We start from the raw sequence: 20,359 nt of genomic DNA on the forward strand, positions 1-20,359 counted from the left end.
TCACTAAGATGTTTTATGCAAGCAAACTTACTCGTATAATGCCTCTTGCTTTATTAAAATGTATGTTAATATATATTGTACTTTACACAGATGCTAGCTGAATCTGCAACAAGTTAATTACTAACTTTACAAATGTTCTGTTAGCTAGCTTCATTCAGTGAGCTAGCTGGATAGCAGACAGTTAGCCAGGAATCTGGAAGTTGACAGTGTGCATGTCAGTGAGTTTGTGGTTTGCTCTTCACATATAGATTCAGTGCAGTTTGTCGCAGCAGCAATAGCAGGAGACATACAGCTATTGTTTGTTTTGCAGTCAGTTGAAGAAGTCATTCAAGTCTCAGCATCTTATTTTAATTGGCAACAGTTTAATTATTCATGAGGGTTCCTTGGTGGGAAAGGTTCAGTAATGATGGCCTGTGCATGTCAGCCGCCATTAGACTGCCTGTGAATAAATGATCTATAATAATGTTTTGCTGTAGCATTGGAGAGCTATTTCCAGTGGCAGAACATACTGCTGATGCTGATGACCTCAGTGGGGAACACCTACCATTAGAAAAAGATGAAAGTCTCTAATGTCACTTCAGGTCTCGCATGCATCCTAATTATTGCAGTGTGAGCGATGACAGATGTTAATGTCAGTCCTGATCTTTTGTCTGTAAAACTATCTTTAACAGTAATTAAAGTATTTTCTATGTTTTTATTCACACAATGCTTCTATGTATGTGTAATCCATAAAGATAATGTCCTCCCAGTAGGATTTGTGTAAGCTTAATGTATCAGGACTAATTCTCCTTCCACTGCCAGTCTGATAAACAACAATGGATAGCTGACCTACAGAAGACGTTTGGCTTTGTGATGAATCAGCAGTCACAGCCTGGACACAGGCAAACCACACAGTCAGATGACTTTGTAGCCTATTTGTGGGTGGCTAATATATGGCGACTGTGCCCACAGAGGCTGTAGCTGCATTCACATGGGGACTCATAGTGGTGTCAAGGGACACATGCTGCAGCATGTCTGACCCTTAATGGAAACATGTGATGCAGGATGGCTAAAAACAATCCTTGAGCATAAGGCAGCAGAGGGAATATTAACTGATGTTGATTTAATTTGTTATATTTTCATGTAATTTTAAAAAAACAATTTGTCAAATACATTTTGATCCCATGAGAACATTTCCAGTAGGGTCGAAGGGACAAAATATGACCTCGGGGAGATTAAATGATATTGTGAAGTCTCACACTAAGCCAAAAGTGCAGGGTGGCCATTTTTCCCCCCACTGGGGGCAGATGGTGCTGGATGTGTGCAGTTGTACATCGGGTAAGGCACAGCAGCAGAAGCAGCAATAGCACTCTGTTGGTGAAGTGGATTATTCCCAAAGACAGGGCCGTAATGGTTTATATGAACAATGAGTAAGCTGTGCAATGCTGCTCCATGGGAATAAGTGTATGGGCTTCAGTCACAGAGAGAGTAGGAACGGGTGAGAGAGATAGAGTGAGTCTGAGAGACAGCAAGAGCGCTAGTGCCGTGAGACCTGGATTAGGCTCTGGACAGTGGATGCAGCCGTCGCTGCTGCTGCTTTTCAGATTGCTCTAAATTCTCAGAGATTATGTGCAATGAATGAATGAGTGACTGACTGACTGGCTGAATGAATGAATGGCTGTGTGATTTTCAAAACAAACATACTACAATGAATGTTTTGAAGCTGTAAGAAACTAATAACATCTCATAGTTTATTTTTAAAAGTCAGTTATGTTTTATTTCAAAATAAAAATTAATTTGATAATTGTGGGATTCAATCCAGCTTCATGTAGTTGAGCTCAACCAGGAAACAGAAATCTATACCAGAGGAGGTACACATTCATTATGTTGCTCCAAAGATTAATGCTTTCTGACACAGAGGCTCTGTCTTCCCTTTTTTTAAGAGTAACTCAACGCTGAGAGTATTGTAAGCCACAGACCAATTACAAGCCACTCACTGACATGGCTGCATGTCATTGATGGAAGATTTAATGCCTCCCTCATTTTGTTTGACTATTACAAGATAAAAGATCAGGTCTTATGCCATTAGAGTAAACACTCTCAGCATGATAAGACCTGTGTGGTATACAGGTTTGGGCTTTCAGTCACTTTCATTCTTCTTAGTTGAGCAGATTGCTTTCTGTTTATCAGATAACTGAGCTCAACTTGTATCCTCTTTACTGTAAATTGCACAACTCTTATCTCTGAGTTACAGTATTTAAAGCTGCATCAGCTAATGAATCATCTAAGGCACTTTTAATAGAAATGGAAAACTAAAACTCATGATATAGTTCATAGGGCATTAAAGGAGAAATCAGTAGTCTGTATACTATTTTTTTTGCCTCAACTGTGTGTGTGTGTGTGTGTGTAATTCACGTGTATGGTGCAGATGTCAAATTAAATACACTACAGTATCACTTTACCCAAGGCACACATCTGTTCTCTTGAACATTGTTTCCTTCTCAGTTATTATCACCCCTCACCCACCCACTCCTGTGACCTTTGCTTTGACTAGTCAGCATATATGCCAGTGTTAATCATATATGGCAAAAGGCGTGCACGCAACAATGTTATCTCTCACATTAGTCAAAACAAAATAACAAACATTTAAAGTGTGGATCCTTGAATAAATTAAAACAAAAAAAGCAGCTAAACATTAACAACAAAAAAAACGTCATGGTCTTCTAACTTAATTGTCAGTGAGTAATGACTTTCCTCCAAAAGGTTCTAGTGTATCTGTGTTGTGAGTAATGGATATGAGCTGCAGACCGGCTTAATGCAACAGTGATTTGATAAAATACAACAGACAAAAGCACTGTGGCCTAAAGGAAGTCTCCATTTGTGAGCACTGGGGGGAAAATAAGATTATCTAGCATGTAACTTGCAAAGTCAAAAAATTGCTATCTAAGCTGCCTTTTAAAGTAAACTATAGTATATATAGTAGTGCAAAGCAAGAGAACAGATACCGCCACCAGTGATTTCTCCTTTAAAATGTAGGCCAAGAAAAAACACATCTTTCAACCTGCACCTGCAGCTCAACTCAACCTCCCAAAATGTACAGTATAAGGCAGAAAAATAACACTGCAGCAGAAAGATTATAAGAACTGTAAACACACATTCACTTTACCTTTGTTTCTGTTATTACGGCAGATTGGCATCCCATCCTCCTGAATAATTAACATAAAATTATTGCCATGTTTAGTGTAAAAGCACTTATAAATATGCCTCTTGTAGTGGTGATAATGTGGATATGATCATGCTATGTACATTATTATTATTATTGTGCTCTCTCAGTCTCAATTGGCCAGATGTTTGATGAGCTCATTCTGAAATACTGGGACAGATGTTCAGAGATTGTGAGGGAGGGTTTGCATTATGCATACATTTTCATTTTTTTTTTCACCACCTGGCTACAGTCTGCACAGATTAGACAAACCTTTATGTCTATGCTGTTCAAGCCTCATTCATAAAAACAGGGGGGGCTGTATGTATGTGTGCATGCTGTGTTCATCTAGATCTGTTCACATTACAGAGACTGGGTTCCCTTATTACCGTCACCATAACATACACAGTCCAAATCTGAAGGCATGAAAGAAACAGACAAAGAGGCAGAGAGACACAGAGGGAGGGAGCACAACTGCACACTGTGTATATGGCTTCTGGACTCCCATGCTTCCTACAATGGACACACTCACCTCACACAATGAAAGCTGAGTTTTCTGGAAAGTTTTGTGAGACTGTCCAAACAAAAAATGCCAGGACAAAGTGTTCCAGGACAGAGAAACTATAGTTAATACAGTGATACATAATAAGCACACTCTTCTCCTGCATCTGCAGTGGTGCTACCTGCACATTAGCATTCCCCTTTCAGTCTGCCTGTGCTTCCCCATAGACTTTACTTTTGTAAAAACCCAAGCTAACAGAAAGGAAACATTTCTAAAGATACAGCATAAATGTTTGAATTGAATATGAGTTTAAAATCTGGCTGTTTAAAGTGCAAGTTTTCCTATTTGTACTGCACACTGGCCCTTTAATGCATGTTTCCCACTTCAGCTGAGAGTATTTAAGTTAACCAGCCACAATGACCACCACAGTACAGCAGTTGTAAATTTGTGGAAGCACAAATTTAGAAAAGGATGACTGGTTCTTTAAAGCATTTTTGCACCCATGTGCCAAAAATACACTTATTTTGGATTCCCATCATCACCCACTTCAGCACCATGGACAGCGACTCAAAGAAGCTGCAGTCAGTTACAACTTTTCCAGAGACGTCTCTCCTTCAGTTCAAAGTAGAGTGAAAGTTTGGCATAACATACTGGCTAAAATATCCAGCTGACTACTCTGTAACTTTGTGTTCGTGTATATTTATACAGCCAGGAACACACCGACATGCAGCCAGGACTGCAAACTGCCAACCTTATGGCTGCTGGACAGCTGCTGCACTACCTGAGCCCTGGCCACCCTACTCTGTAAACTGATGATATGAAACATTGGGTTTCCATTTGTTCTGTAGGAAGGTGCACAACTAGTGCGGTCTAGCAATAGGCTAATTACAAAAATTCCCCTGCAGTAGTGTAATAGGGTGTATTATTTGACAAGCTACACTAGAAATCAATGTGTGCTATAAACATAGATGTGTATTTTAACTTAAAAGCATTGTAGGTTACTTTAAAATGTACAAATTACAGCATGTGCCCTGAATGATGTTTGTGATTTATAAGGTATTCTGGCACACAGTGAGTATCAGAGTTTAAATAATTTGGATTAGCCTACTTCAACAGTGCCTTACCCACTAGGCAGGACAACAATGTTACAGACACAGCCAATAACTACATCACTGTAGAAGCTTTGAGAAAAAAAATAGCAATATTACATAGTGGAAATTTAGCTAGGTAAAAAAATCACCCCTGTACAGTTGACACTAAAAAGGAAACTCATTATTTGAGACCAGAATCGTTTCTGTACCACGCTGTAAACATGTTTATTTCTGCTGTAAAGTTGGCCATTTTAAGTCTATGGGGAGTGACTTGCTTATGGAGCCAGCCCCTAGCGGCTGCGACGTGAACTGCAATTTTATACTTCCGCATTGACTTTAAGTCTGAGCCACAAGGATTGCCTCATGCTGGCATGGGGTATAAGGCGGAGACAAAAAAAAACTATTCAGCACCTTTCCGCACTACACTTATAAGTCCATCATTATCCTATTTTAGTCAGGATTTTTCCGGTCGGCCTTCAGACGCTGACAGGTCTGACGTCAGACGCCACCGGAAGTAAACAAAACACAGCCGCTTGCTGTATTAGGTATGTCAGTTTTATCATGACTTTTGCTAACATTATTGTTTACATTTAGCTATTTATGTGTTATTGGATATAAATCAAGCTGTAAATAGTTTTTAAGCTAGACCCTACATAAAAAGTCGGCTACAGTGCTAGTAGGCTAATCTGCAATCAGCTAGCAATTTAGCTAAGTAGTTAGTAGTTAACTAAACTACCACTGCTTTTAAATATAAGTAGCCAAACGTGATAGGCTTTAAAAGTAACGGCTTTATGAAATGTGATTAATTGCTTCTTATACTATAACCAAATAGTCATTTTGCACTGTAACCTAGTTTATTCCTGCATCTCCAATGAATCTCATTTCCTATTAACAATCACCTTTAATAACAAAGGTTAATGAGCAACACGTGTTTTTCATTAGACGAGGTGATGTTTTAAATTGCTGCGCATCACTTTGCAGGTTATCGCTCTCTAGTGTGAAGTTAGTATATTTTTTCCCACATTAGGCAGCACAGTGTGAGCGCATCTCTGCTCATAATGCCCAGACTCGCCGCACAAGGCTGGGACTTATCCATACCCGAGGTAGAGGGAACTAAGCCCCCGGGAGCAACGTCACTCCCCTTGGCATATTAACCACTGTGCACTGTATGCGCCCAACACACCACGACAAAGGACGACAGGATCGCACCCATCCTCAACGCGAAATGCTTCACGAACTGAACCTAAACCAAGCGGTCCTCCCCGATTCCGTGCGTTTCGGCGAGGAGGCATTTACATGCTCGGGCATACAAACGGGATAAATAACTCCTCTGTGAAGTGGGAAGGTCGTTTAAAGTGGAAAGAGAGTGCCGCGCGTCGAGCATGGTACAGCCTGTGGTGAAGGAAGCATCACAAAGAGCCAACAACTGTAACTTCGGGATTTATTTGTAAAAGGCGCTTTTGCTGGCGCTTGTGGAATATTCTGTGCGTAAACATGCCTGTGAGGAGAGGTCACGTTGCGCCACAAAACACATTCCTTGGAATAATTATCCGGAAATTCGAGGGTCAAAGTAAGTATCATCTTCAGTTCAGATTCTGATGGTTTGTTATATCAACGATCAGATAAGAGAGATGCGAGAACTGATTAAACTTTATACAGTGATTAAGTTTCTCATAAAATCATTTGTCAATTTCATTAGAGCTGAACTGAGTTTAACAACGAGCTTACTGAACAAAATCATTAGTTGTCTGCTTATTTCCCCATACAATATGGTGAAAGTGAACATAATTAACTTGATTGCTCTTTAGTTTTATATGTTCACCCTAATGTTGACTCTGTAGCACACCATACATATTGTTTCTTTCTATACAGACCGGAAATTTGTGATAGCTAATGCCAGGGCAGAGAACTGTGCAATCATATACTGCAATGATGGCTTCTGCGAGATGACAGGCTTCTCTAGACCAGACATCATGCAGAAACCGTGCACCTGTGACTTCCTCCACGGTGACCAGACCGACAAGGAGGCCATCAACCAGGTGGCACAGGCTGTGCTGGGGTCTGAGGAGCGCAAGGTAGAGATCACCTACCACCGGAAGGATGGTGAGTAAGTGACCACCTAGCACAGTGGTGTGACTGTCACAGCATGTCCGTAATGCTCAGGGGGGTGTCTTTCATGATGTGCTGTTCCTGGGAGAGCACCCACTATAGCTCCCCACTTCATGATGTGGCCTGTCAGTTGGTTATAAGCCAGAGTCGTTACAAGCCCACATTACACCTGACAGTAAGCTCCAAAATAACTCTATCCTGTAAGTTTCTACTGGCAGACGGATAGCTTCGATAATCCTCATGCATCATGAAGGTTTATTCACTGTAGTTTCAGAAAGGTGTTCTGGTGAAGCAAATATCAATCTGAAAACAGACAATAGGTGCTGCACATTTGACTAATAATACATTAAACATATCTATATATATTCCTGCTTTATATTCACGTTTGGCTGCATGGAAGCTAATACTGCCCATAGTACTGAAATCCACCTGGAGAATCGTATCATATGACACATTGTTTTGAGATCTACCCAATTTACAGCAAGTGACAAAAACAGTGCCTGTCTTTAATCACACAATAGGATACAGTTAAAAGAGGAAACAATAGAGGGTATGTGAAGTGATAACATGATTAACAGCTTTTGATGGAGTGTGGCAAACAGTAATGGAGACATCTTTATCATTTCATACAGTAAATCTTTGTGGTACTCTGTGTGTGTGTGTTTGGAGTTCTGCAGTGCATTTATTTGTGGTTTGTAGAATAGGTGTGGAGTAGCTGTTGAGGGTTGTGTAAACATTTCTGACTGTGTGGCGGGTTACATCTTTGTCAAGCTTTATACAGAAATGCTCTCCCTTTATTGGCAGACTGGTGTTTGTCATTCATTTTTAGCCAATCCCAGTCCTGGTATGAATGGTGTCCTGCAGAGACGGCAATCCTGAGTCAGAGAGAATTAATACGATGTTACCGCTCAGTGGCATAAATCCCCAGATTGACCACCTCCTGCCATGCTCTCACATGAGCTTTTTATGGTCAGCATGACATAGCTGCACAGACCTAATGCAAAGGTACTTCTCTTGCTTTGTTTTTCCCTTAAATTGCATAATTGATCATGCCACAAAAAACACTTTTTATGTCATACTGATGCTTTGAAAACATGCCATGGACTGTATAGTAAATATGGAGTTTAAGCTAGAGGAAAAAAAGTGGTAATATTTTATTTAATCATAAGGAGCCGGGGCTTTAATTTTTAATTGTGAGTTTGATTAGATTCTAGGCCATGGATACATGTTTAATCTGCCATCAGCAGCCATCAGCCTAGTCTTTTTTGCTAATCACGTACAAACCAAGAGCCAGCTGCTACACTGCTAAAATAGATTGTTGCAGAAACCTGCAAGACAATCATATAACACACTCGAGGGTCTGTTTGTGAAAGCACAAAAAACAGCTTGACAAGTGGGGTTTTAAAGCAACTTCATTAGTTTCCCATTCCCTCCCATCTTCAATGCATGTTCCGTATCCTCCATCTAAATGTCATGTGCCTAATGTTTGAAGCATAGCGGCTGAGAGCAACAGAAACCTTCCAACATAATCGTTGCTCCCAGCCTCTTCACAATCCTCCCTGGTGTGCATCACGGCTTCAAGACACAACTCTTAATACTCCTCAGAGGAATTTATAGTGAGCGTGTGTGCTCATGAATAAAGATGTCAGGGCTGACAGTGCAGTGACTGGGAATGAGCAGCTTACAGAGAAAATGCATTAAACTGGTATGGAGGACACAGTTCACACGCTTCCTCTGCTATAGGGGAATGAAAGATTCATGCCATCCTTGAGAGCAATAGCCCTATTGATTCTGGGCTGTCAACAAATTGAAGTTGATGGTTGGAAAGTGGATGTATTTTATGTCTCCTCTTCTAACTGTATTTCAAGTTATCAGTCCTAATGCAAATCAGTTAATCCTTTGTATTAAAGCCTTCCATTTTCAATGCACCTACTGTGCGTCACAAATCATATAATAAACCAGCTGTAGCTCAGGCAGGTTTACTGCTATTCTGTTTCTCCTTATCTTTCACATTTGAGATGAAGCCACTCTTAATATTGGCTGACTTATGGTCTGCAGATGTGCCTTAAATGGCTGTTTAAGGTATTTGAAATGCTGTAGTTTGTTTTGAATTTGAGGAAACGTGCGACATCAAGAGCAACAAACCTCTGGCTCTTTTCACTTAAAAAGGCAAAAAAGTTAAGCTGCTTATGTGTATGCTTAGAAATTAAAACTAGTGGAACAATGGCGGCCATGGGAGCACAGCAGAAGGCATTTAGCACCAGGGAATTTTCTTTTTGATTTCTGTGTTCCCCTCTATGTGAACAAGGAAGGTTGTGAGTGGAGATACCACACATGCAGTCTTCCTCTAGCTATGATACATAATCAGTGAGATAAATGCCTTTCCCTAGATGGCTTTGTGAAGCTATCCTATTCCACGGGGTGTAATAATACTTTGTACCTGAATGAGTCTTAACAAAGGGAAGCTGACACCGTGGAGCAGAGGGAAGCTAAATGGATAATGGCTACATAACAGCAGCAGCTTAGCTAACCGTGCTGAATGATCTGCGACATGTGGTATGCGTAGGTGCAGGGTTTCATAGGTGACTCCCCACCTAGGGGACTGAGGGGCCATGTACCCCTGCTGAGGGTTTAGAGGCCATGGGACACAGAGTGCCTACAGTACATAAAGTGTTCAGCAGGACACTTGGATGACTAAACTCTAAAGGAGCACATCCATTTTTCATCACGCTCAGCTCTCTTTGGTGTCTCGCCGTATGACATGAAACAGTTTTTGTCGTCTGGTTTCATTTGTGAAACCAAGTTGTCCAAGCATATCAAGTTGCACTAGGTAGTAAGTAGTGTAAAAAAAAGTTTGGATAACATACTGTAATTTGAGCTTATTTCAAACGCAAGAATTTAAGAATGGCTGAATTGCTTAGTTGATGTTATATCAAGACAGCGATTAGCTGCAGATACATTGCACATAAATGTGCACGAGTTATGCGTGGAGCCATAAACACTGTAACTACAGCTGCCATGTCATCAGATTTTTTACAATTAACTCTAGCAAAAATAGTGGCAGTATTTTCTTGATATTTATGGAAACTTTGTCAATTTCTCTGTCTCTTGGATGGGAGTAAACATGCTTCATAATTTTTACAGAATCCAAAATAAATAGTAGCACAGTGTTGAGCTACTACTGTATGGGTGTGGTGTCTGTCATCTCCTCCTACCTGATTGTGCTTAGCAGTAGTAACCGCATACTGCAGTGTTAGCTAGCAAGGTACTGTGTCATCTTATTCTTTCCTCTGTTTTATGGCCATTTATTGCTACCATTACTACCACCTGTTGTGATAGTGGTTTGTATTGTCATGTATGTAACACAATATAATGTCCATGTTTAATTTTAGAATATCATAATTCTCAATATTGCAACATAGCTAACTGTTATGATACTGGTTTCACTTTGCAGTGGATATGAAGGTAATTTAAGGGCAATTTTCATTATTTTATTTTTTTTCACTTCAAACTAAAATAAAAGATCTAGGAGCAAAATATCATCAAGTGATACATGTAAACACAAATAAAAACACAGTTTGAGCTGGAGCTGCTGCTTATTTGTCTGTGAAGACACTGATTGAAGCTGAAATTAGGTCAGGTTTTGTAGCTTATGGCAGTCTCACTGAGGCGAGATACTGCCACAAGGCCCATAAAGACTCTAAACAAAGGGTTAGCTTCCATGGCCTCTCCATACATGCTCTAGTCCTGCCGGGCTATGCCCCACTAATGTTGGGTATTGGCTTAAGCAGAATAGCCCTAAAAGAGAAACATGTCAGATTTCATTATAGAAGACTTACAACCAGGCAGTAGTTGTAGGGCTGCAGTTGTGGGTAGTACATTAGTACTGTAGAAAGATACAACAGAAACAAAAATCAGCTTTCAACAATATTACTCATGTTTCTTCCTAAAGCAGATCAGCTTATGCAGATTAATATGAGGCCTTGATACATCAAAATGAAAAGCAAATGAGGAAAGAGCTTCTCTTTTTGAAATAAGATTAAACAAATGTATAGCACTCTACTATGCTAATACAAATACACTATGTGTTCCTTTTTCTTCAAGACATCTTATGGTTTCACCACAACTCTGTTTGACCTGTGAGGCGTCATTGTAATAGTGTCCAAAAGGATCCACTTGATTAAGCTGCAATGTTTTAATAATTAATGATGGAAATAGAATCTACAGTAATGAAATTTCCATCATGAAAAGAGAGCTAGTCTTAATACACTGTCCATTCATTCAAGCAGGTGTAAATAACATTTCTTGGCTTACAGTGAAACACCCCATATAAAGGTCAGGGGATGAATGGACATTCACTCCCTCAGTGGTACAAACTGCTCTACTGTCAAAGATGTTAACTATGTCTAGCAGCTATTACCATGCTGTGATAGAATAATGTTGTGTTGCGTTGAATGTTGGAGGAGACTAGAAGGTTGAATACTCAAACACCTGCATGGTCAGCACTCTTAGTGGTGTCATGTGTATATATATTGTATGTTCAAGAGTCAGAAGTCACATTAATCACATGAAAGAAGCAGTGTGCATATGACGGGGGGGGGGGGGGGGGGGGCTATGAAGAGCCAACCCGACAGACAATATATCCTTAACCCAAAACAATGTTGGACACATCAACTCTAAAAACAGTGTCTTTGTAATGTTTCAGTCACCTAGAACAGTTTGCATGTGGACATGGTTGCCATGTGAGGTTGTGTTATTAATATTTTAATAGTTATCAGTCTTTTATTTTGTCTGGCCATATTACCATTTATTATAAAACACTGTACTTATGAACACAGAGCTCAGTTGCAGAATAAGTCTGTTATATGGAACTCTTTTGTGTCAGGTTGGAAATGTTTCCACAGACACCCAGTAGCAGTAGAAGCTGAGGCAATTTGAATCATACCGAAGTGTTAAGATCAGGTACTGATCTGATCTGATGTTATAATAAATGTAGCCAACTCTGACGCTGACAAATTTGCAATGATGCCAATCACTGTTTTTGGACATGATAAACCAGGGATAACAAATACGAACAGCAAGAGAGGTGGCAATGCAAAAGCCATTTCTATATAATGTAAGGTTCTTTTAGAAAAGTCATTAAATAAATATTAAATTAAATATTCCCTGGAAGAGAAAATGGGAAAAATATTGATCAAAAAACACAGCAGCGATTATAAAACTGTAAGTGTATTGCCTGTAAAGGGCTTAGATCCTCAGCACACATTGTTTTTAATGTCATAAAAGCTTCTTTCACAACTGGAACATCTGAATGCATTATGTCTCCAAAGCTGTTTCTCTTTCTGTGCCTCATAATGTAGAACACACATTTACACAGTGACCTGTAAATAGGTCAAATTAGAGATCTAAAATCCTGAAAAAGACCGCAGCTTCTCAAATAACTGTCAGACAGTGTTGTTCATTATTGACACTTCAGCTGAGGAGTTCTGTCTGCCAGGGCAATTTGTCTCTCAGCAGGGGGTATCACAGACATACATAATGCAGTCTGGAGTAATTCTCAAATAACAAGCTATTATAAGTCATCATGGGATGTTTTGGTTTTTCTAGGTGTTTTTACCAGCATCCAGCCTTTGGGTCCACCAAAATGCATTCAGCAGACAACTGTACTTGGATTTTGTATGAATAACACAGTTGTTCTCAAACAGTGGCTGTGGCTGCCTTTTGGCTGTAGTGATCACATGGTGTGCAGCCATAGGTAAAGGAAAGAAAGGCTCTTCCTGTTCTGTCCACATAATGTTCCTCTTGTTTAGCAGGATAAGAGTGCTGTTGGCACACACACATATGATTACAAAAATAATAGATCAAATGTAGATCTGCACAGGCTCTACTGATTCAACAGTTAGGAAGAGCTTTTCTTTGATCCATATTTGGTAGAGGTGACATTCAGCAGGAGGCCAGATGAGAAGGGACCCCCATGGTTTAGCCTTTAAGCATGACCATTGTTTCCCCATCTGGTAAGGTAAACTGGAGCCCAGAAATATTTCTGCTGAATTTACCATCTTGGTTGCACACACAGGATTTGTTCTGTGTTGTAAATATTCAGTTATTTACTGTTTTTTCAGCAGTGAATTTTGAATTATTTATTTATTTGTTCACATGCAGTGCTACAAATGTTAATGTGGCTGCATCCCTCTTAATATACTAAGACATTTGTAATGTCTCAGGGTTCTGTAAAGCAACTTGATTTTGAATCAGTTGTCAGTTTATTCTTAAAGAAATAAAAAACTGCTTAGGAGACCAGACATTATGTTTATATGTAAGCAGGCACAAATGCAGCAGAGAAACTCGGACTCTGTTAAGAAAATAAAACTATTTTTAAATTACATGCTCACTGCTGCATCCAGTAAATATTTAATGAATAGTTCAGACAAGCTTAGATAACTGAGTGACCTGATGGCTCAGTGGTTAGGGTGCATACCAAATGGGTGAAATGCCCTCAGCAGCCGAGTCTCAGATTCACTGCTTGGCTGGTTGAACCTTCACACATCAACAACACCAAACAAAAAATTTAGAAAATTTAATCAAATTCTCTTAACAGTAAACAAAGTATGTGCAGAAATCAGACCTACCTCTTCCGAAAGCATCTTATGGCACACCACACATTCTGCTTTCTTCTATCCATATGGCTATGTCGACACGCCTGACCCGCCCAGCTTGTAATGCATCATCTTTATGCTAAGCATCTTTGGTTTTACTTCCTTCCTTTGTGTGTTTTCCTTCCAAATTTGGCACTCACCTGTGTGTTGTTAGCCAATCAGTTCTCTGTGTATTTATAGTCCAGGCTTTTTCTTCTCCTCATGTCTTCAGCGTCTGTGGTTTACTTATTTTTTGTTCTTTTGGTTTGACTTTATTTCCAGCCTAAGGTTTTGGTTTGTAGTTTTTGCATTTTTGTTTTGTTTGTCTCTGCTGCTCTCTGTTTTTTTCCCAGTTTTGTTTAGTTATTAAAGTTCCCCCTTGTTTTCTGACCTGGCTGTTCTCCGTCTCTTTCAACTGAAACCATTATACAATTTCACAATTAGAAGTTTCAAAGTTAGTTCTCTATAACGCCTCCATTTACCTAGTTTAACCAAACAGATGAAATTAGTAACAAAAATGTTCCCTTTGACAGGAAGGACAATGCAGAATTAGGAAAGGATTTCTGGGAAATGCAGGAAAGTGCTTTTTATAAAAAAGGGGATTTTCTGGGGAAGGACTCACAGTTCCCCTGCTCTCTAAACACCACTCTCCTACTTTACAACACAAAAAACCAGGCACCCATGACACCAGACAAGATTGGTGTGTAGTCCACACCTGCTGGTCTTATTATCCACATGCTGCACATGCAGCTGTGCCATGAATTTCCATCAATTTACTTCACATGGAATTATGTCTGGTTTTAAATACTGGTTTCAGTATTTTTCTTGATTTCCATGTTATTAAAATCACATTATCATCTTATCAGCTGTGACAATGCAACATTACTTCTGGGATTTCTTTGATGCAGAAATCCGTCCAACAGAACTCTGGCATGTTGAGGCAGACCAAGCTTGTTATATTTAGTCAGACAGCAAGTCTACTGCTAATGAATGCTGCTGGCAGGGTGTTTGTGAGCCCTGAGGAGATTACAGTGAACACTGGTAATATGTGTCCTCTGCGAGTGGGAGCAACACAACAAGCCAGACAGAATGACAGACAAACCTACATAGAGAGACAAAGGGACAGTTGTATTAGATATTGTGTTTTTATAGCTCATGTCATCAATATTTACTATAAAAAGATTAACTCGGACTTCTAATGTAGTTTTTTATGTGCAAAAATGGCTAAAAATGGTTTTAGTAGAAAGAAAACATCACCTTTTCCCATACCAGAGATGGCACTGATGCTGTGCATCACCTTAGCTGTAGGCCAGCAGCAGCTATTGTGTTTAGAGTCCAGTGGGTAGATAATTTTATTGGTGGTCAGCTGTGCCCACGGGCAGTAATAGCTTTTGCTAACACAGCTATAAGGAGTGCAGAAGAGAAACTGTGATATTCCTGGATTTTCTGCTCCACTGTCTCACTTGATGCTTATTTTTAGTGATTATACCTATGCACACACTGCTCTGCTTTAAATTGGCTGTAATCTTTCTGGCCTGTTTATTATACTAAACCATCCCTTCTACTCTATACTGTAGCTCTTGCATTATATATTGACCCATCTACTGCCATGCAACACACATGAACAGGCACATACATACACTTTGCTTACCCTCTGGCATGTTTATTTTATCTTTCTATTCATTCTGACAAGAAGGCATTAACCTTTGTGTTGTGTTGGTTAACATTTCTTTTTTCTTTCTTCTGTCTTCTGAATTGGCTTACCTCATTGTGATTAAATGTGATAAACACCCAGACTATTATACTATGATTCATATTTTTAGCACACTTTTCTCTTTCTTTCAGGGTCTGACTTCCAGTGTAACATTCACGTAATCCCAGTGAAGAATGAAGAGGGTGTGGTGATGATGTTTATCCTAAATTTTGATTATGTTGTGGATGAGGGAAGTGACAATTCAACAGAGAAGATAAGCCCCACATCCCCTACAAAGTCAGATCAAAGTGAGTATATTTAAATTGTTATATTTGTATGTGTGTTATTCATTTTCTTCATTTTCCTAGGTTCCTAGGACAGGTTAGGGTGATTGTTAATAATTCACAAAAAATTACATGGTGATTTGGTCAGCTGTGTTATAAGACACCACATGAGATCATATAGGCTATGTTAACAATTTTTTTATCAACGCAAACAATCTACTACACCTGCTGTGTTCCCGGTGCTTCTGTTTTGATGTTGTTGCAGTATTGCATGAATTACAAACGAATGTTATCAGATGTTCTTATCCACAAAACAAAGACTATTTTAACAAAGGGGAGAATCATAAGTCAATTACTGAAATTAGGATAATAGCCCTCTACATCTGTTAGACACTAATTAAGCACTGGAGAATCTGTTCTCTGTCATGCAAGGCATAACTTCCAAACATGCTGTGTGTTTCTGTAATTCTAAAACCTGTTTAGTTACAATTCATTTTACATGTACAGCAATAAAATGCACCATGTTGAGAGGGAACTGTCAACTTATGTAACCTTACCTTGTTGAAAATGTTAAATTATTTATCTCTTGTATGTGTACTAGGAGAGAAGCATATAGCACATTTTTCATTTTTGACTTGGATATGTGTCAGGAGGTGTAAATGTCAGACATTCCTGCTCCTATCTGATTGAAGGCACTCAGCATCTTTTCTCTGAGCAGCATTCAGCTATCCACTTCACTCAGTATGAATTCCTCCGAGGCACTGACATTCAGCTTGTGCTGTTCTCTCTGTGCGCGTGCATGAATTGAAGCGTGTGTATGCATATGCTTGTGTGTGTGCATATGACGTGTTTGTTGCTAACATTGCTAATTAGAGTTGATTGCTTGTGACGGTGCTTCAGCTGGGGAACCTGTGGGTAAATGAGACAGATAAACATATGATGTGACTGAAAGACACAAAGAGGCTTGACTACATGCATCTTAATATAATTTTTGTCTTTGAGCAGCCTTTTTAATAAGCTATACTTCATTTGAAGAGAAAGAGAGAAAGTCATTCTGATGTTGGACTTTAAAGCAGTGAAGATAATTTTGACATTTCACAGTTTTTTTTTATAATTGTGTTTTGAAATGTTTCCAAACAGCATAGTCATTTCCTTTATTGTACCAGTTTCCAAAAGGTGATTTTTGGACATGGGGGGCTAATTATGATTAGATGTTGACAGCAGGTTATACATAAGCCAGCAGGTATCAACTAGCACAATACTGAGCCTGGCAGATAGTAATCCCTCTTTCCCTGAGCTGCCATCTGGAGCACACTGTTCGCTAGATTCAGCATATCTTCAAGGCCCAGGCCTGGAGACAATAGTTACAAATTAGTCAGCAGAGAGATACACTGCAGTCAGAGACATCTTTTCACAGTTCATCTACAGCTGAATGTGTAGATGTCCTAATGGTGCATTCAGACAAAAATTTTGTGGATACGGGTGTATTATAGTTACAATACACTGTAAATATGAAAACCTGTCACTTTATTGAAGTCAGTCTTATCTATATCATCTGTGAATTGTCATCCACACACGCTGTAACCTTTCAGATGAAGCACCCACACTTACATCTAGAGGTTTTATAGTTGTTCAAGCTCCTAACCCCAGGACATTGGCTATTGCAGTCTCATTCTGTGGATATTAACCCTGCTGTCAATGTTATGCTCTGTCTCTTGGGAAGCCTGTCTACAGCCCAAGGTCCCCAATCCAGTTTTTTCTAACAGGGTTCAGTAGACTTGTCAATTGCCCATTGACACTGACTTGCAAAGCACCCCACTAACAAGCCTAAATATATTTTGGGAGGATGTTTGTACAGATCTTCTTTGTTTTAAAAGGACTGTGGATGATGTTAGCACCCAGGTGTGCATAGCCAGCTATGCTATTTCCCAGACAGACTCAAAATGAAAAAATAAAGCATCTACAATGTGAATGGTGACTTTCTGCTTTAAACACTATTACTGTTGGCCTGTTATCCAGGTAAGATTAGAGCATCTAGAGGTCAAGGGCACATTAGGCAGTTTTTTTCATTTGGTTCTAGAAGACATTTAATCACTAAATCAAGAGATTTAATCAGTCTACTCATTAGAGATGTGCCTCTAGTACGCCTCATTGGACCATTCACACTTTTAAGTCACATGAGAATTATTACAGCCAAACATGTCTTTAGGCTCATATGACTGTTATGTGTGAGTCATCTGAGTCCCATGAATTAAGGTGTAAATTGGGTTGAAATCGCCTCAGAAGAGATGTCAAAACATTACTGTTAGCAGCTGAGCAGCTTTTTCAGGAAAGTTTCAGCAGCAGGAACTTGTAAAATTTTAAGAGAGAAACAGGGCAGATTCAATAAAAGAAATTCCGTCGGAAGATGGTGTGGCCAAGGAACTATAGGAGGATTGGAAATAAATACAATATGTGATTACAGTACAGCAACTTCATCTATAGAACTATATGCATAACAATGATGTGGAATCCAATTCCAACAACAACACCAAACTGTGAATAATCTGAACAGAAGTCTGAGAACAAAAAAGGGACACAAATGTTCGGAAAGGTTTAAAAATGGGAACAGTCAGCCATAAAAAAAAGGAAGGTGGGTCATTAAGGGTTGGCAACACAATTTTATGTTAATCCTTCCAAGAGTTGCTGATGTATTATAACAGACACCATGCCGTGCTGCGAGTGTGGCTAAAAATAGATTTCATGGTTTTGTTGTTTTCTATTAAAATGAAACTGGCAAAGTAAAACATGGACCATGGTGCCCAACATTCATTAGGTTTGTATAGCACAATAAAATACTAAAATTAATTCATTCTGAGCAGCTTTATGACCTCTCATAACCTAAATGTTGTTTAGGTATTATAGCAACGGTCAACAACATTCTCAGCGTAGGTGACACAGAGAAGAGACAGGAAGGTTCATATCTCTCAGCTCACAGTGTCATTAGGTTCCTCTCCAGGAAACTTGTTGAGTGTCATGCCTCTATTGTAAGTGGCTGTAGTTGTAACATCAGCACATTTGGCTAGGGATGGAAACAGATGGCAGTGATGTTATGTAAGGAGGGTGCTGAGGGATGGGTGCCTCGTGAGCGATGCAGGGTTCACTTTCACCCTCTTTCTATTGTTAATGAGTCAAAACTTTCACTCTGCCCCAAGAGATCATTAACATTTGCTACTGCATGATTCTCAACAAAACAAGACAAAATGCAAAAACTAATCAGCATGATGAGGCACTTGTTTTTTTTTTTCCTCATGAGAAATAAAGTCACAGATATTTGTGCAATTCAGAAATCTTGGGTAAAGAAATTGTTCATTAGGCAAGACAATATAATTGGATGTTTTTGGGAATTTTTTATGTTTCAGTACACTGAAAACTTAACAGGGCTTCCTTTAATTTTCTCTCAATTTTTTAGGGCGGAGTAGATTCTTCCGCTTTCGCCAGGCCGCTTTGAGCCTAATGAATACCAACAAGCAATCTCTTCCGCAAGAGGACCCAGATGCTGTGATGGTGGACTCACCCAAAGAGGATGAGGACTCAGTGGCCCTGGAAAGCTTCCCCTCACCCACCAAAAGCATTTGCAGCCCCATTGAAGCCAATGACACACATGCCCTCATTGTCTCCAGCCACCACTCTTCCCAGGCTAGCGTCGGTCCTGAACCACTTGACCATTCATCCCCTAAACTCCTCTGGGCGAAGCTGTACCAGACAGAGCCGCAGCAGTCCTCTACCTCCCTGTCAAACACCTTCCCCAGAGGCAGCATCAGCAGCATGAGGAGAGCCTCATCCGTCCATGAAATTGAGGGCTATAGCTCCAATTCCAAAAGTGTATTCAGGGATCGGCATACAAGTGAAGGTATGTGGTACAGTGTGTCCTACAGCCTGAAGCTCCAATCTTCAACACATTATGACTGAGTGCAACACAGACACATCTTAATCAATATCACTGATGGTCAACAGAGTAATGAATGCCAAACTTTTTTGTTTTACTTAGTTTTACCTTGACTGAACTAAAATGTTTCTTCTTTATCTGCTTTGTCCACTAAATGCTGCCTTTAGACAATGTCAGAGGTAATCTTGTGGTACCCCCCCATGATTTCATTACTCAGTGCTGTTCTGAAGCATGACTTTCAAGCAGCGCAATCAGCATTAATGCTCCTCACAGATCCACTTTTGCTGGAGAGGTTGAGTGGGCATACTGCACTTAATTATGTGGAATGATTGTATACTTGGACCAATGTAGTCATTTTGTCATATCAGCAGTGTGTAAAGTTACATGCGCATCGCATCCTCTCATAAAATCCTAAACAAAATAGTGCAGTTATATAAATGTGCATGCATATGTACTTGTATTAACTAATATGCTTGTATAAACTGATATGAATGGTCCAAATTTATGCTTGCTGTAAGTCAGCCATACGTCAGCACGAGTAGAGGATCAAACTCTCTACTTCTAACTGCCATGGATGACATTTTTTAGATAAAAAAAAATATTTTTGTTAGCGATGTGCTCCTCTGTCCACCCTTTTGTTAACAAATTCTGCATGTGTTGATGCATGTGCATCTGTGATGTAAACAGAAGAGCAGAGTAGGTCAAAGCTTAATATGCCCCTCTCTAAAAATATACAATTTTTTCTTCAGTACCAATAGGTTTAACATTACAATTTCTAAACTAATATTGAATGCCCATTGATGCCAACATGCCAGGAATGTTATAGTATCTATCTCCACAAGCTGCTTGGGTCTATATGGCATAAATATTGTCATCTGAATATCCTGAACACACATCTGGGTACCCACCAGATGTGGTAATGGAATCACCAGCTAT

The 20,359-nt window shown here is 39.6% G+C and overlaps 1 protein-coding gene across 1 annotated transcript in view; it reads left to right on the top strand.

The window, feature by feature from the left end:
- The first annotated feature begins 6,268 nt into the window (after window positions 1–6,268).
- The window catches only part of kcnh7 (potassium voltage-gated channel subfamily H member 7), a 29,319-nt gene continuing 15,228 nt past the window's right edge, over window positions 6,269–20,359 (top strand). The window contains exons 1-4 of the mRNA XM_028433640.1: window positions 6,269–6,344; window positions 6,647–6,877; window positions 15,364–15,519; window positions 18,947–19,387. Of these exons, the coding sequence (XP_028289441.1) occupies window positions 6,269–6,344; window positions 6,647–6,877; window positions 15,364–15,519; window positions 18,947–19,387 (904 nt within the window). The remainder of the gene's footprint in view (window positions 6,345–6,646; window positions 6,878–15,363; window positions 15,520–18,946; window positions 19,388–20,359) is intronic.

The sequence above is a fragment of the Parambassis ranga genome, chromosome 21 (genome assembly GCF_900634625.1).
Source record: "Parambassis ranga chromosome 21, fParRan2.1, whole genome shotgun sequence".
Taxonomy (NCBI): Eukaryota; Metazoa; Chordata; class Actinopteri; family Ambassidae; genus Parambassis; species Parambassis ranga.